Source organism: Orbicella faveolata, unplaced genomic scaffold (assembly GCF_042242905.1).
Source record: "Orbicella faveolata isolate gen_17 unplaced genomic scaffold, um_ofav_v1 contig_4, whole genome shotgun sequence".
Lineage (NCBI taxonomy): Eukaryota > Metazoa > Cnidaria > Anthozoa > Scleractinia > Merulinidae > Orbicella > Orbicella faveolata.
The window spans coordinates 10,346,869-10,365,000 of NW_028301569.1; the positions used below are offsets into that span (position 1 = coordinate 10,346,869).

The 18,132-nt window shown below is 40.8% G+C and overlaps 1 protein-coding gene across 1 annotated transcript in view; it reads left to right on the top strand.

The window, feature by feature from the left end:
* The first annotated feature begins 1,283 nt into the window (after positions 1 to 1,283).
* The window catches only part of LOC110066798 (contactin-2-like), a 21,375-nt gene continuing 4,526 nt past the window's right edge, over positions 1,284 to 18,132 (top strand). The window contains exons 1-14 of the mRNA XM_020774046.2: positions 1,284 to 2,123; positions 6,120 to 6,207; positions 6,711 to 6,992; positions 7,453 to 7,740; positions 8,429 to 8,534; positions 9,141 to 9,322; positions 9,807 to 10,073; positions 10,545 to 10,832; positions 11,275 to 11,595; positions 12,044 to 12,349; positions 13,541 to 13,837; positions 15,135 to 15,256; positions 15,871 to 16,060; positions 17,660 to 17,944. Coding sequence (XP_020629705.2) covers positions 6,138 to 6,207; positions 6,711 to 6,992; positions 7,453 to 7,740; positions 8,429 to 8,534; positions 9,141 to 9,322; positions 9,807 to 10,073; positions 10,545 to 10,832; positions 11,275 to 11,595; positions 12,044 to 12,349; positions 13,541 to 13,837; positions 15,135 to 15,256; positions 15,871 to 16,060; positions 17,660 to 17,944 — 3,004 coding nt within the window. The 5' untranslated portion in view covers positions 1,284 to 2,123; positions 6,120 to 6,137. The remainder of the gene's footprint in view (positions 2,124 to 6,119; positions 6,208 to 6,710; positions 6,993 to 7,452; positions 7,741 to 8,428; positions 8,535 to 9,140; positions 9,323 to 9,806; positions 10,074 to 10,544; positions 10,833 to 11,274; positions 11,596 to 12,043; positions 12,350 to 13,540; positions 13,838 to 15,134; positions 15,257 to 15,870; positions 16,061 to 17,659; positions 17,945 to 18,132) is intronic.

Genomic DNA, 18,132 nt, shown 5'->3' on the forward strand with positions numbered 1-18,132 from the left:
AATCCCCTTAGATCTCAATTCAGGGGCCAGCTGTCATCGATCGTGAATCGTGGTCGCAGGGCACAGCTGCGCTGAGAGTTATCTAAACACTCTTTTCAACTAAGTCTCACTCTGCAACCATCTTTGTGTTACCCACTAAGAGATGACATCTTAGATAAGAACAATTCCAAACAAACAATGCTGGAGGAGACAGTAAAATCGCCCGTCTCGTTTGGCGGCTTCTTGTTTTCGAAAAATAACCCACCCCTATTTGGAAAACAATTCGTTACTTATCGCACAATTAGAGCGCAATTTTTGTAACAAAACGCACGCGTTTTTCAAGGATCGAATGGTGAATCAAATTTTTGGAAACATCGCCCAGTAAAGATCACGCGATGTCAAATTCAAATTGTCGCTTGGCGAAATACATCTGTTTTAAAATCGTGCTGGGCACCTCAGCGTGATACATGTCCTGCACTACAATTTCCATTTAAGTTTCGACGAGGCCATAAACACTTTTACCGCGGTAGAAACTGGAGCAGAAGTTTTAAGTAAGACACTGAAAGTGAGCCAAAATACCTGTGGACCTGTTGTAGGCTAAACAAGATTCAGCTGCAGGCAGAAAGGAGCGCAAGTATTAAAGTGTAAAATAATTTGTCGTATTACACCCCCTGAATCAGCGAGTGTTAAATTTAAAGTTTTCTTTTTATACATATACTTTTAAAATCTCAGTTTCGTTTTATATTGAAAAGGAAGTCAGTCACTCAGTGCCTCGCGTCAACGGTTTCGTTCAGGGTAAACAAATCGCTACAGTACAGCTGCAAGCGCCGGAAATAGCATTAATAAAACGCGCTTCTTTACAGATGAAGTCAAGTGAAACGCTGCATTTCCATCCACCAAGACAACAGATTTTTTAATTTTCTCATCCACTAAACATCTTCTTAAAAGTTTCGAACGTCGCGAAGTTTCGCGATTTTTATCATATCAACAACGGGCAGCTGTTCACTCGGTGAGATAATTACGATGGAAGAAAAACAAAAGGTTGCCGATGGGGTCCGTTTACGTATAGGGAGCTCTCGCTTGTATACGGATATACACCAAATGAAACGTTGTCCAAATGCGTTCTACCCTAGGCTAATAGATAAATATCTTCCGGAAAGTTTATAGTGTGGGTTTTACGATGACGCAAGGAGAGAGATGGACTAAGCTCATAAAATGTTCACCTTCTCGCAAATTCCTCAAATTAACCAAAGCAGCTATAATGGCAGAAAAATACTGTTAAGGTCTAGCTCGCAGACTTCATGTCTTTGTGTTTGGTTCGATGATGATTCTTGCAGTAGTGCTTATCGCGTGAATAATGTATAAAATTGACATAGACTTCGGAACTAATTTAACAGTACAAGCCGCAAATTAAAAATCTTTTGCCCAGTAAGAAACCTTGGTTCCACGTAATTGCAGACTTTGCCCAATCAGTTTTTTCTGCGGAAAAAATACTAAGTTAGATAGGGCATAAAAATAGATTATTTCAATTAACTTTGGCCAAATTTGCGGGGTACAGTGCTTACACAAAACAGAACTACACGTTTAATTAATGCACGACCACACGAAAAACTCCAAAAGACAAAAACGTTGCGATAAATTTAATTCACGACAAGATGCGATAATCAAAACTGATAGGATGTTCAAAGTTCCTGTTCGTGGACCAGTTACAAGGCGACACATAACGAGAGGAACGGTGCCAAGAGGAGCGCGGCGAATAAAATAACCCCCAACAATCGCAGTATAATTTGGTAGGAAGTGAAAGCTGTAATAAGGAGGACAATCTCGGGCAAACAATTGGATAAAAGCAATCCATACAAAAGTGTTAATTGATCTATGTAAATGTATCAAGACGGCTTCAGGACATCTGGCACGGACAATAATTTGCTCAAGATAACCTGACCCCCTCCATAACATTAACATTTAGATATTAGTCGTGCTGCTGTTGAGATCAAGCTCGTTTGTTTCGAACGAATTCTCAACTTGTGCTTGCGGTTGTTCTTAAGATATGTAATTGTGATACTCCCAAGAGGATCGATTGAAACACTTCAAGCCCAAAGGGATAGTATCAAGAATAGAAAAAAAAAAAGTTGAAATACAGCAAGGTACGTAAACATTCATAACCGAGTACGAACACTATTTTTAAATACGTGCAATTTTGCGCCTTAAAAATTTAATCTGATTTTAACTCTCTTAAGTACGACTTAAATCTTTACTCCAAAGTCGCCTCACAAAATTTGCCTGGTTATAACCAGTTTTCGTACGTGAAACCGTCTTTGAATTTTCAAGATTTTGTTTCCTGTTTTGACGTCTTAAGGTTGGAAACTTCAAGTTAAATTTAATGATTACTCGAAGAATTTTGACAAGGACGGAAGTTACGATAAGATATTTTTATTTCGTCTCTCAGCGTGTAAAAACACACCACAAACTGTAAATACACAAAGCGAATTTCTCAGACAAATTGAGCACCTTAGATCTTATACCCGAAAAACGATAAAGCCCTTGTTTCAAATCTGTATACATCTCTACATATATATATTTACTGTCCGCGAATTGCCATTTAGAGTGGCAAAATTGTTTAAATTGCTTCCTGTGGTTTTATGGAAAAAACAAGCAAAGAAAAATTGAAAAAACTCTAGCACAGGAAAAATAGCGTGAATGGTACAGAAAGGTGAAAGTTATTCAACGCGTCCGAAAGAAAACGTTTCGACTGAATCTGTACGCAGGTGATAGGTAATAAAGACGTGCCTAAGTGTTGTTTTCACTACACTATAGAAATTTCCATTCATTTGACACTTTTCAATTATGAATGTGTTAGAAAACTTTATTTGCATATCAATCAAGTGTGGAACTTCAAGACCCTGTTCTGTCAAAGGAAGATAAGTAGGCTTATTCTTCACAAAAAGAGTGGATTACCTCTCATGACGAACATAAAATTTCAACTTGGTTTAAGAGCCTACCCGCTAATTTAGTCTTCGCGCGCGAGGGAATTCTAATGCTTTTAAACTTTAAAACGTTTAAAAGAAGGAATTCGTCAATTACTTTGTATTCTCAAGTAAAGTCATCAAAATAGATCTGTTCGGAAAATGTTTACCTCAATGTTGAAAGTTTAGTTTGCGAAAATCTTTATAAATCTTTTGAAAACTGATTCACATGAAATACTGACTTAAGTTTGCCGACTTCATCACTACACGAGGCATTTTATGTACCTGTAATTATTTTCTAAAAACGAGATTAATTCATTAAATCGACCTGGCTTTTCTGAGAAAAATCACAAGGCAGAAATTTTCCCAGGCTCCATTTGAATGCAAAATGTGGCTTTCTAGGCAACGAAACAATTGTTTTTTCTCTTATGAATTGTTGTTTGCCCTTTGAATAAGATCCCATTATGTAGCGAACAGCGGTAGTGAGGCAGTCGCATGCAGGCAAGACAAAATATTTAATGAATTGCACGAGTTGGCAGGTAGTGTGTTAATCAGAGCTTCCGATACGGCAATAACTACAGCAGGTAGGCACACGAGCTGGTAAAATTCAATAAATAGGTTATAAGGGAGTGTATTAGGTAAACAACTCTATTTCACACCATACCTGCCACAGCCTTGTGTCTCAACCACCACCCAGAGATTTTTAAAACAAAGAGATTCACCGCAAAGTGAAAGACACTGTTGCACGGTAAACAGGATTCCTTGCAGTGAAAACTGTCATTTAATTACTACATTTCCGAAACACTGTAAGCACAAGTAACTAATTGAGATTTAATTTCCTTTTACGACGAAACTCAAAACTGCCAGCGCGATGAAAGCTTCAAGGGTATTTGAGGTTTTGCATGAGAAATATTTAAAAGTTATGCGCCCGAGGTTAAAATAATATTTCATCACTTTCGCTACAACTCGTTCACAAACTTCGGGAAATTAGAAAGTGGCCATATGTTTTAAAGTCATTTAGTTAAGCCAGTGGCTTCTTGCACTGGAAAAGACTGCAACGCAGTTTAAGGTAGCTAATTTTCTCAGTTTATTAGCAACTTTAGCAGAATCAGCACGGGCTAAATCGAACACTGTGAACATTTGCGTGCACCTTTCAAAGGATTTTAAGGCATCTCTGTTGCGATTGATCTTCAAAATGACTACGGCAACAAAAAGATATTTCACGTGCCATATTCCATTTGCTCGCAGGAAATTTCCGACACCTGGGGTCTCGGTGACCACAGTGATTTAACTACATTCTTTACCCGCTGAGATAAACTAAGTTACTTTGTAGCATACTTGATTATGGCAGGGAATGATCTCTGAAGAATGCGAGGAGCATTTCTCAAAACCTGGATCTCAGAAACTCAAGGTAAACTACAGTTCGTTAGTTTTCCAGTTGCCGTATACAAAAGCGGTGTGGAACGCAGTGAAACACAGCGTTTTTAGCAAATGAAGAAGCAGAATTTCGTTAACCAAGAGCAGTTTGGACTCGTTCTTTGAAGTGTAAAAACTGTATTCAGTGCAAGGCTACTTTAAGTAAAAGTTTCGATAAAATTTGACGTAAGTGGAGGCGAAACTGATCTACATAAATTCTCAGTTAATTTTCTTCAAAAATATAATCTGGTCTTACTTATTGAACGGAAAACTATCTAGAGTGTTCATTTTAAGTATATTAGAGCACATAATTGACAATTATTGGCCGAGGTTGAGCAAAACATCGTGATTTGTCAGAGGCCAGCAGATTATCAATTGTTTGAAGAAGCCGAAGGCTAACAGTCGATCTGCGAGATACTGAAATCACGATATTTCGCCATAACCGAATTCAATAATTGTTTTATCACTCGATCACCAAGTTTGTTTAATGTTTAATGGAGCTACGTCACGGTTTGCGCGACTTGAAAAGGTTTGCCTAAATTTTTTAAGTTCGTCGTTTGTAATCCGCGTCAATCTTCTCCATCCTTAATCATACTTGTTCTTTTACGGTTTATTATTATCTCTTTGGCGTTTTTCAGTCTAAGTAAACTGATATTTTCAGGTTTCCTTCAATTTAAAGGTAATTTTTTACGGGGCCAAAATAACTCATAAATGTCATGACTGAGCTCCTTTAAAATCACTTTCTAGCAGCTCACGGAAAACAATCTGCCATTTTTCACACAAGAGCGTGGTTACAATTACACATAAGCAGAATATTATTTGCAGCAACATTATATGCAGGTCACGTGAAGGACTCCAGGCAATTAAAAAAGGAGGAAAAAAATGCATCGAATGATAATCACCAGTGTTTCAACGGTAGCATTGTTGCAAAACTATACGCAAAAAAGACCAATGCAAAAGTCGACTACGGTTTCCAACATGAAAGCCAATTGCTCACGTTGCGCTTTTCGAAAATCTACTAATATTTAACCTCTTCGAAAGAAACGTGAGCTCAAAAACTAATGGATACAATAAGCAACATTTATCTCTCAAACTCTCGAAGCGGTTCAGAGCTAAGACAGACAAGAATGTCGTTAGTATAAACATTTTCAACGTTGGTTTCCCTGAGCCGTCATCATTTACCAAGAGAGGAACATGTCCCGATTAAGCTGAATTATTTGGGATGACTTGTGAATTATAAGTAGGATCCGTCTAATTGCGATTGAAATTGTAAATTGTAGACTAGACGTAATTCGAACCTTAACATTCGATAAAATTTGTAAAGTAAGAAAACTAGGGTGGTGATATAATAGCAATCAAAACGTTGTCCATCTTTGTACCATCTCTTGAGCCACCAGTAGGATTAAAGTAACACCCCACGTGCTGGCCCAGTTCCTTGTGGTGTATTAGAGCATTCAGTTCTCTCATGCTAACATTCCCTACTATGCAAAACTCTAGTGCCCCGTCAACGAACTCCGGAAACTCTTCGTTACACGACGATAGATTGTAGAGATTGAGTGACTGCGCTCTTCGGCTACTGAAAGACTCGACTTCCGCCCCTCTCTCGAGTCTGGCCTATGATCCTCCCCAAGGGGAAAAGCACAGGCTCCTATCCTGAACAGCGGCTGCTAATCGAGCCTACTACTGATAGAAACTAGACATTTTTTCTTGATCTATTTAATTTATTTATTTATTTGTGTCTTTGTTTGACGGTCTTTTTAGGTATGAATCAACTACAAAATGAGCGCCAGCTGGTGGAATAATGTATTCATCATTAAGTTACTTGCGCTACTACTGCTCTTGAAAGTTGGTAAGTACGTTACAAAAATGTCGTATGCTCGCAAATGTGTTTAAAAGCTGACTGAAAGAATAGGAGTACTACTAAATCGGTACTTGACAAATAAAATTATTACAGGGAATCAGTTTCTAAAGAAACTGTCTCGCTTTATCGACTGAAAAGTGGGAACTTTACGGAAGTAAGTCACCAGCGAAAATATCTAACGTTACAACATTCAATTAACCTTCGATACTCCCGGATGGAAAAAGGCACTGTGATGGTGCAGCATATTGCACGAACAAAGCTCAGCAATCCGACCAGGGGTTCAAGCCCGCAAACGCACTGACCGCGGTTGCTTTCCGTTTTCAAAAAACTTCCAGAAATTCTGGTGAAGTACCTGCGACTATCCGTTGCTACGAACCACAGTTGTCTTCTGTTTTCAAAACAAAACTTCCGGACTTTCTGATGAAGGCTCTCCGTTCCACGTGCACAGCGTATCTCTTTTAAAAACACCTTTTTACTCCATTTACCAACAGGTAGTACCCGAAAACCAGTAATTCTCAGCGAACCTCAAGATGTCACCGTAGTATCGACCAGTTTCTCCCTTCTGTGCATCAAGTCCCCAGACTCCACTGTCACTTGGTATCACAACGACAAGCAAGTCAATACTGTGCGGAATAACCACATACACGTAACTAGTGATGGGTCTATACTTGTCAAGAACGCACTGGAAGGTAGAGATGACGGCTCGTACTACTGTCTGGTGTCCAACAGGAAAGGGGCAATCATTAGTCGGACGGCAAGGGTTAAATTTGCTTGTAAGTGGCGTCACTGTTACCTTATTACAAACATTTTTGTGTGGAGACACGGTCTTCTTTTACTAAGAGCCAAGCGACTCATAAGAGTCTCAGCGTGGATGTCACCTTCTGATGAAGAGTAAAAGGTTCTGTTTATTGTTGACTGACTTACTTGAAGTTTGTGGGTAAACCCTGGAGTATGTCGGTTCTAATGAAAGATATTAAGCGGTAATTTCTTATGTTGGTGTGTATTATGCTGTACAAGGTGGTTCTATGTTTTAGGTCTGTAAATGAAACCGTAGTGTGCGACCATTCAAATGAAAGCTATTGAGCAGTACTTTCATGTGGTACTGTTCAGTATGCTGAACAAGGTGGTTTACGTCCGTGGCCATTTAAATGGTAGCTGTTGAGCATTACGTTCATAATGTATTACCAGCTCTTTACCTCAACACGCTCAATGATGTATCTACATCCTCCCCAGATCTTAATCCATTCACTGGTGTCGGCGACTGGGGTGTTGACGGCGAAGAGGGATCGCATCTCATCATAAGATGCAATGCTCCAGACTCTTTTCCACACCGTACAATCAAATGGACGAAAGGGGGGAATCAGCTGCCGAGCCAGTCACCACGCCGAGCTATCAGCCAAGAGGGGGACCTGCACTTTGCTTTTCTAGAGAAGTCAGATGCAGGAGTTTACGTATGCACTGTCACTAATGTGTTCATAACCAAGAAAGTTGTCAGAACGGTTTCTCTTTTTGTATCGCCAGGTAAGTAAGAAAAACTAAAGTCTGCATACAATGAGGCAGCGTGGCCGAGAGGTCACTGAGGGCGCCGAACTTGAAATCCGAAGGTGGCGTGTTCAAGTCCCGCTCTGACCACTTAGCTGGAGTTGTTTCTCGGTAGACCAAAGTTCAACTGCTCGGTCATGCTTGTAAATGGCCAGCTGGTCTGCTTCCCGCCTGTTGCGACTTTTAACCCTATTATGTTTAGTAGCTATATTTGTTTCTTTCAGTTTTAAGTGACATGCGCTGTGAACTAGCTAGGCGTAACTAAGCCGGTGCATTCACCACTATGAGCAAGAACATTTGAACATTTTTTCGAAGCGAAGTGGACCATCAGGCCTGCGCTTACCTCCGGTTTCGGTAGCATAAAGCGACTGGGAATACTTCTACTCCCCCCTGGATGGGATGCTGGTTCATCGTAGGGTTACCCCCAGCATAAAATGCGCCCAGAACTCAACACAACGTAACTGGCAGGACTAAAGCCTGCACCTTTTGTCCCGGAGTTGAGCGCACTAATCATGAGGCCAATGCTCCTGCCACGTATAGCCAGGAAAATATAGGATAATTTATGCCTTGCATACATAATTATTGATACATGCACTTGATGCCCTACCTGGTTTCAGAGAGACTTGACCAAGCCAAAAAAACACTAGTTCGTTATTTACATTAACAGGACAAGTTCCACTGAACAAGCCACCAAGTGTATCTGATGATTTCAGCGCGCCAAGGACGGCCATAAAGGGAGAACAATTTGTCCTAGAGTGTATTGTTTACGGCAGGTAAGCACACTGAACCAGCTTGGATGCGGTAGATTAATTGAGCGTTTGCAGTTGTGAAATCACTTATACAATGAAGTATTAACATAAGTAGAAGCAGTGACGAAAGAGGCACAGAATCAGCAACAATAACACTAGCATGAAGACATGATCGGTCATCGCAATTACATAGACAGCTTAAGCGGCTTTGAAATTAAAGCCTGACAAAAAAAAATTCAGGCTTGAACGGGATTCCAACCCATGACCTCTGCAATACTAGAGCAGTTCTCTACCAACTGAGCCATCAATCCAACTGGGAGCTGGTCAAGCCGTGAGTTCGTAAAATACCCGTAGATGATGAAGATGTAAGTAAATATATGAAGATAATGTATTTGAACTGCGGAGAAAGATATCGAGACATGATTGATCTCTAGCAGTAGCTGTAGCATTAGCGATAGCAGTGTGCACAGCAGCAGCGTGAAATCATTAATTTGGCTGGTAGATTTCACAAAGCTGGTGTCTATGTTTAGTAACAAAGTTTCTCGCCTCATGACCTTGAATATAGTTCACAAAGTGTCAATTTTCTCCAGCAAGGGTTCAATTCTTTTTTTCTTTTTACCTTAACTTCAGACCAGTCCCCAGAATCAAACTGGTAAAGAAAGGAATCCATGCGCCGTTAGGAAAAACGACAGGGAACGTCAACAGACTGGTGATCGACAGCTTTGGTCCCGATGACGCAGGGAAGTACAAATGCAGGGCCAGTGACAAGGCAGGACAGTCAGACACAAAAACTACAGTAATAAGAATGGAAGGTATAAAGTTGCTCTGTCGCAAGTAGACGCAAGTTGAAATCTTGGGTCAGGGGTCTACTTGCGGGCTCGTTTGGCCAGGACTTGCGTGCACGTGTGTTGACTTGCGATAACTTACGCTCTCTTTGGTCGAGATAAAATTTACACGCAAGTCGACGCAAGTTGTTCACCGTTTGGCCACCCGACCTAAGTCAACGCAAGTTGAGTGCGTGATGGTTACATTTTGGCCGCGCGGGACTAAGCCCGTTGCCTTGAAATTTGTCCGACTCTAATTTCGACCTATTCCGCACAATCGGAGAGAGTTTGGTGCACCCTGCATTCCGAGAGAGGAGCGATACCGCTGGTCGCTTCATAATACCGAAGAGTATTGTTGTTATTGTTGTTGTTGCTGTTGTTGTTGTTGTTTTGCTATCAAAATGATTGGAACGCACTTCGCTGACTGTGTGGATCTTCTTGAGTAACAGAAAGTGTGATTTGTTTTCTACAGCTAAACCGGAGTGGATCCTGAAGCCAAGGCACACTACAGCAGGATCGAACACCACAGTCACCATACCCTGTATCGCCTTCGGAATACCAAGAACAACATACACGTGGTTCTTGAATGGAAAACCCCTCATATGGACAAACAGACACAACATTACTGGTGGAAACTTGACAATAAAAGACTTGACACGTCAAGACAATGGCATGTACCAGTGTTTTGTTAACAACAAACATGGCCAGTTACATGCCGATATTGAGCTCACTGTTTCAGGTAAAATTATCAATATTTACGGAATTCGTATGTAAAGTTATTGCAAGCTTGAATATCCCTGGATGGACACATAAACGAATGGACAAACGGACTGACGGACGGACGGACACAGGGACGGATTGGTGAATAGAACTAACTGACAGACTGACAGACAGTAGATGGAAAAGCAACAGTGATCTGGGGTTGCATGTCACACAGGATACATTCAACTGACTGACGGACAGACGGACGGACGGAAGAACTGATTGAATCACTGATAGCACCATCCATTAGAAAATGATTAAATGACTGAATGTAGTTCTATAGTCCATAAATATACTTCTGGTGCATATTCAAAACTGTACTCAATGTCAATGCACGATGAGAAAACTGCATATATCTAGTACCTCAACAAACTTCAAGCACAAACGGGATCTTTAAACATTCAAGGTTTTAGCAAATGCACATTTTCTTTGCTTTCTATCTCTTCAGAAATTCCTGCTGGATTTGGCCCAGGCAGCAAAGTTCCACAACCCAACACAAATGTACTTATCCACACAAGTGTTGAGCTGACATGTCGACCAACAGGAGAACCCAAGCCTACCATTCGCTGGCTCTTCAATGGCTCTTTGAACCTCAAAAGCAACAGCAGGTTTCGGATTTTGTCAAATGGAAATTTAAGAATCAGTAATGTTACGAAAGCAGACTCCGGCTATTACATCTGCGAGGCTTCTAACAGACTGGGCAAAGCTGCAAGGAAGGGACATCTCAACGTCCTCGGTAAGGTCTAAATACTTTCGGTTCTGTTTGAATTCCACCCCCTGGAATCTATAACAGTGATTTCGCCACATTTTTGGCCCGAAGTGCGGGGGGAAGGGTGGAGGAACTCTCATATTAAGAGTGGTCATGAAGAAACGCCACTATTTTTAGCCGTCAAATTATCTTTCAGGGTGCAATCGACGAAATAAAAAAGTTCAAGCCACACCCAGATTGGTCTCCTTTATAGGGGTTTAATTCAAATTTTCCGACGAGTATCCCCGGCCTTTTCATATCAGTTTTCCCCCCTCCTCCCGGGAATTTTTTGGTCAGAACAGAGCTCGAAGTATGACCGTACACGATAGTTTTGTCCGCCTGTGAAAACCAGTTGCCCTCCTGCGAAAACGTTAATGAAACCCTGTCCATGACATTAGCGTTGAGCCAATTTACCGTTGTTTCATCCTAGACTACATCATCTTCACCAAAAACATGAATCGATCGACTTCAGTTGTCCTCGGGCGAGACATCAGGATTATGTGCGGTGTAAAAACAATTGGTGCAATAGAGGTCACATTTCAGTGGTCCAGATATGTTGTCCCAATCGTGTCTAACAATCACGTGCAAATCACCAGAACGGAGAGCATGGACCGTCTGTCGCATACCAGTGACATGAGGGGCTACTTGAAAATCACTGGCGCCCAGTACTCTGACTCAGGCCTCTACACCTGCCAGATAGTGGGCAGCAAAAAGATCATTGCTGTCAAGAATGTGATACTGAAAGTTAAAGGTAAAAAAAATATGTTTATGTACAGTGTTGTTGTTAAAAAGATTAAAGAACGGCCAAAACCACCACGAATCGTGACTCGCTTGCAGACGTTTTCCCGCGCTTCGCGTAAGCTACATGAATTTGCTTCGAGTTATGATTGGTTCTCTGTGTTGTCTATGTCCTTTGTGATTGGCCAGAGAGATTACAGATAGCAGCACTCCTAGCTACTTTAAGGTATGGAAAACACAATAACCTCTTGCAGTGACTGTACGGTGAAATCCTGCCTTACGGCCACCTCGTTATTCTGGCCTGAACAAAAGCTCAGTCAGTCATTTTCTTGTTTAAAGAACCCCTTTAATACGGCTACCTCGTTAATACGCCCAGATGTTTGTGGTCCGTTGGTGACCGAATAATTAGTTAGCCTATGCCGGACTAGAATTCAATTTTTTTTTTCGCCTATCTCAAACAGGTCCTCCTGATCCACCGACAAACGTGAATATCAACTATGGAAAAACCAGAGGAGAATTTGTCAATGTAACCTGGACCTTGGGCAAATCAAATGATAGTCCAATAAAGAAAGTCATCATTGAACACACGACACAGTTTGCGCCCAAAGCATGGCACATGATTGCTGAGGAAACTGAACCCGAGAAGGGCTGGACACAAATAGCACTGTCTCCATGGGTACGCTATACGTTCCGTGTTGTCTCTATCAACGACGTTGGAAACAGTACACCAAGCGCTCCGTCCCCTAGTTTCCAAGCCCCTTCTGCAGGTAAGTTCTAATTAGAGTCCTTTGAAACTTCTTTGAGTGCTTGTGTTTGCAGTCCGATTTCTCTCAAAGAGTATGGGGCGAGACGTTTCAGACTAGAAGGGAATTATATGAAACATAGTTGGGCAAGAGCGAAAAAAAAGGGGTAATGGGTTCCTGGCGAGAGAAAAAACGAGTGAGGACTAAGGCGAGGAACGTCCCTTCCCTTCCTCGCCTTAGTCCTCCCTCGTTGTTTCTCTCGCTCGCCTTTTTTTACTCGCTCGTCCCCAACTACCGGGAGTCTGGAACAGGCTAGGGCGCGTCTTGCCAGCAGACAAATATCTTTTGTCAGGTTTCATTCAAATGCATGGTCTTATAGAGGGTTCCATCCAATTCGTTAAACGTTAGTAAAACCTTGTACAGTATTATACAGTATCGCGCAAAAGCAAATATTCAATAACTTTCATTTCACTAATGGCCAGTCTTACACATGAATTCCAACAGCTGCTTTGAGCGAGACGTATTACTTGGTTTAGCCTTACACTAAATATACAGCATAAAAAAATATATATGAACAGAAAAACAAAAATTATATGGATGAATAGGTCAATAAACACGCAACAAATAAATAAGCTAGTTTCTTAAAAGTAAACTTTTCAATGACTTGCAGTCACGAGATAAATATGCATAGCGATGGCAGGGTTCATGAACACTGAAGAACGGACAAACGTTACGTGTAAAAGGGTTTTCTTCGCCGGAGTATTTTGTAGGTCCTATAGTTTCCGGTACTTACAAACATTTTAGATATGAAACTGCAAGAGGGCATTGCGATCTTGACAAAGTTATAACAGATATTATTATAACTCTACTTGTGTTCTATCACGAATGCCGCTCGCTGGTTGGCTACGCTATCTATTCTGTTGTAGATAGTGAGTAGCGTAGCTGTGTGCGGTCCGCTCGTTTGCGTTTTTGATGGGTTTGTGCAGAGGATTTACTTTTGAAAGACTAGTAGATGTACACTAAAATAATTAGATTATTTGCTCTTGATTTCTATGCGCAATAGAAATCTCGAGCACATAATCTAATTCTTAAATAGACGGTCTGTGGAAAGACTAACCCATTTATAAGTTCAAGTCTGACAATTCTAAATAAATAGAGTCGTCACTTTAGTGGTGAAGGTTCTAATTATGATATTATCACTATCTCTGGCTTCAGCTCCCAGCAAATATCCTAGCGAGGTGAGAACCGAAGGAACATCCCCCTCTACACTAAAGATCACGTGGCAACCCCTTCCACCCATCGACCACAGCGGGCCTGGGTTTTACTATGTTGTCTATCATCAAAGGGCTGATGGTAAAGGACAGCTGTCTAGGAGTGACGTCAAAAATGACACATCAATTCATGTAATGGGTGCGGATTACTACGTGAAATACATGATTCAAATACAAGCTGCTAATGATATTGGCTTTGGACCCAAAAGCCCAGTTGTTTTCGGTTACTCGGGAGAAAAAAGTGAGTGAAGTTTAAAGAAACGTTTATTTTAATGTTTGTATCGTATTCTTTCCCTTTTAACTGAATTGTAAACCACTTCTTTTAACTTAATTAGTTTAGCTCCCTTGTATTGTCACTGAAAAGCCCCATCAGGGGAGTGTCAATAAACTATTGTTGTTGTTGTTGCTGTTGTTGGATCTAAGCATGAGCAGACGTGTGTGTTACAAATACAAGCTGCTAATGATATTGGCTTTGGACCCAAAAGTTCGGTTGTTTTCGGTTACTAAGAGGAAAAAAGTACGTGAAGTTTACAGCAAAGTATATTCTAATGTTTGCATCTAAGCATGAGTAGGCATGTATGTGTTACAAATACAAGCTGCTAATGATATTGGTTTTGGAGCCAAAAGCCCGGTTGTTTTCGGTTACTCAGGTGACAAACGTGAGTGAAGTTTACAGAAAAGCTCATTCTAATATTGCATCTAAGCATGAGTAGGCTCGTGTGTGCTAAGCTAAGTTTATTAAGCCACCATCAGCAATCAAAGGAAAGCTACTTATCGCAAAATTGTTTAGGAAAATCCAAAGTATTAAGAGCTTTTTGTTTTGACTTGTGTCATCGATTTGAACTACTTCACAAGATTTTGGAATCAATAGTAATGGTGTAAATGATACAACACCAAATTGAAACGTGCTATAGACCCGGGGTGGGTACTCCCTTATATGGGCTATATAGGTATGAGCGGCACCAGGGTAGGCCGTTTTTCAGTCGTTTTGGTCATAAATAGGGTATCGATTTTGGCCATTTTGGTCTTGAATAGGGTATGGTTTTAGCACTCTAATCTTGAATTGGGTATGTTTCTTAGAGGAAGGTGCTTTTTCATCATCCGGCAATAGGAATGTCAACAAAAGCCCTTCATGACTTACGTTTACGGCAACTGCGCCAGCCGCAACAGTCATTAATAGGGTGGGGTAGATCATAAATAGGGTAAGGGTTTTGGGAAGTGGGTAGTACACCCCCACCCAACGTTTCTGGAAGTATCCCCCCCCCCCCCCCGGGAGGGACTGTAGACAACACTTACTAGTCAATCAATTTAGACAGACGTTGATTGGCGCGCTAGGTTATTTGCAACTGCTGTGATACAACAAAGTTGATTGTGTTATTTTGGTTTCATTACAAGCTCAGCCATTGGGATGCAGCTGTTGCATGAACACTAGAAATTTCACTAGGTCATTCTGTCCAGATGTAGACAGGATCCCAAATGATGTCACCAAGCCCGTAGGATTTGCGTAACTAAACCTTTCACGTTATTTTTCTTTTTAGTACCAGTGGGGTCTCCAAGAGATCTTGATGTCCGTATAACATCACCGACATCAGCTTATGCAACCTGGACCGGAGTCTCAGATACAAGGCAGGCAGTGCGTGGCAAATTGTTAGGCTACAAGGTATGGGCACTGATAACATTATTAATAATAAATTATTTCTAGTTGCATGTGATTACCCAGAAAGTACGTCTTATGGACAAGAGCTTTTTTATTATCAGTTCAGAAAGGGCTGTGTATTCGTGACATGAAATCTGAATCTATGGTGCGTTAACAGTAATCTGCATTCTATACAAGCCAATATTACTAATAATTTCAAGAACTTTCTTTCTTGAAATAATTACAGGTAATATATAATTCCAAATGTATAATATAAACTAGACAAGGTCAAAGACATTTTTTTCCCCTTTTTTGTATAATAAATCACATTACTCTAGTTGTCCAGGGCTCGAAAAAACAATGCTGTAGAGTCGTGACCTGGACATGTAGAATTTCCTTCTGGGCAAGTAAGTCGGGGAAAAGTAGCTTTTCATTCTCACTTGCCCAATGTACAAAGTATCAGGCAGGTTGTCTACCAACTAAATATCTAAAAGAGCAAACTAAGACTTGCCCACGACAACAAAATGTGAGAGCTACTTGTTCCAAGGGCAAGCTAGAATTCAAGTTTTTTTTTTTTTTGATCCTGTAGTAAAAAGCTAAGACGACTAAGTGAGTGTGCTTTTTCATTCATATTGCAGGTGTATTTCTGGAAGGCTCCAAGTGGTCAGATACCTCCACCCCAATCAGAATACAAGGCGACAATTGACACATCTACAACCTTACATCTGCAAGCGTACACATCCTACAGGTTTCAAGTTGTTGCTTACAACAGTGTGGGTGATGGCCCAGCTAGTAATGTTGTGGGACCCCTAACCACACCCGAGTCAAGTAAGTGTCTCCTGCGTGTATTATAAAATAGTATTCATCTACTGTTACTGGTCACTGTATGGCCTGCAGATGTATTTCTGGCCATCGCTTGTCTTGGCGAGCCGGAAATATATCCATGTTCGCAGGCTAGTCACTGTATCAGGGGCAGATCTAGGGGGAGGGTGCAGGAGTGTGCACCCCCCCCCCCCTTAAGCTGAAGCCTTCTTAGTATTCGCTTTTAAAATTCGTTTACCTCACATGTCAGTTACGCCATTCCTTAGTGGTGCACCCCTCCTAAGAAAAATCCTGGATCCACCCCTGTGCATGACCTTAGTAAGACTGTAAGTTTGTCTAAAGCTTGTTTGTTTTTAGATTTGGCAATGCAAATATGAATTATGGTTAATGGTAAATTTCAGTTAATTTTATTCCCTGAGAATCTCAATGTTTTTCAAGGCTCCACCTTAAAAAGAATTGAGATTTGACATTCAATAGCCGTCATAAGTTGTCAGACCGCATGCACAGGTAACAGTGCACTGTAACCTTCTGCAATGTCAGCCCCTCAGAGACTTTTGGCATAAGACAGGTTCATCGGTTGATGTCATTTGACCCCAAAGTAGCTAATGAGAGTGTGCTGTTGGGAAAAGTTCTAGCTACATTGTTAAATGGCATAAAAACTGATTCTTGAGCTTGGACTCAAAATCGGCCCTTGATGACAACTGACTATCAAACAATCAGCTGCACAGGTCTGTTTTTGTTTGTTTGTGTGCGTTTTTTTTTAAATCTTGTTTTATAACACATAATTCAAGTAAACTTTCAATTATATTCACAATTGCACAGAATTTAATGGCACCAATAATCACACAGGAATATGCAGCCGGGAAAAAGGGCAAAGATTTCTTTGTCCACAAAGTTGTTAGTAGACCATAATTTTTTTACTACCATAATTATGTTGTAATAAAAGTAAGGTATAATTGTCTTTTTGTTCTTTTAGTAACTTTTATTCATTAGCCTTTGTATGCATTTCATGCTTACAATGGTAAGTGTCAAACCTTACCATAAGCTCGCAATGCGTGCAAAGAGTTATTGCATATTTTGCATGCCTATAATTGAAGGTACAGTGGAAGCCCACCCTAGAGCCACCCTATTCATAAGGCCAACTCATTATTACAGCCCCTTTAATATGGCACCAATGCATTGATACAGCCATATTTTTGTGGCCTGTTGGTGACCAGATTACCAGGGTTCAGTTGTAATAAATTACTTTGCCTGCAGGTTGATAGCCCTCTGCATGCATTTTGTACCCGTTATGCTGGGTAATAAAAATATTTTTGAACACCACCTACAGTTTAAACATTTTATCCAACACTCCTAGCTTTTATTGATGTAACATCTTTCAGCATATTTAGACCTTGCTTTACATGTCTTCTCAAATGCTGGAACATGTTAGCTAGAAGTATGACATGCGATCAAACATCTGTCCAACAAACATCTTCCAACATGTTGTAACAGGGTCAGTGATAAAATAGCTTCAACAGTTTCAGTATTAGATTAAACAGACCATTGGCATTCAGCTTAAAAAGCCACCCACCTCATTGATTATGTTTTCTCCATCACTTGCAGTTCCAGAAAGGCCACGTGGACTTGCCCTGATTGTGCAAAACCAAACGTACATTTTGCTGCAGTGGAGTCCTCCTGAAAGGGCTAACGGCATCATCATTGATTATCAAGTTTCTGTCTGGAAATTGCCAGAAACAGGGGTGGTAAAGAAATGGCGAACAAATGACAGTCGCACTGAATTAAGAATGCCCCAGCTCAATCCACAGGACACCTACAGAGTCTCAGTACTGGCTGTAAATAGAATCGGCAAGGGTCCACCAGTGTTAGCAACTTTTGATCTAACAGCAGGTTAGCATCATGGTTAATTAGGGACAGACCATTATTTTTTAAGGGGGGGGGGGGGTTGCTGGGCAATTTCCAAAAAGAATTCCTGCACAGCAAAAATTGCTGAAAAAAAATCATGCCACAGGAAAAAAAATCAAGCAAGTGCTTTCTACTATCCAAGTCCTGTGTTTGACTTGAAAAAAAATTATTGC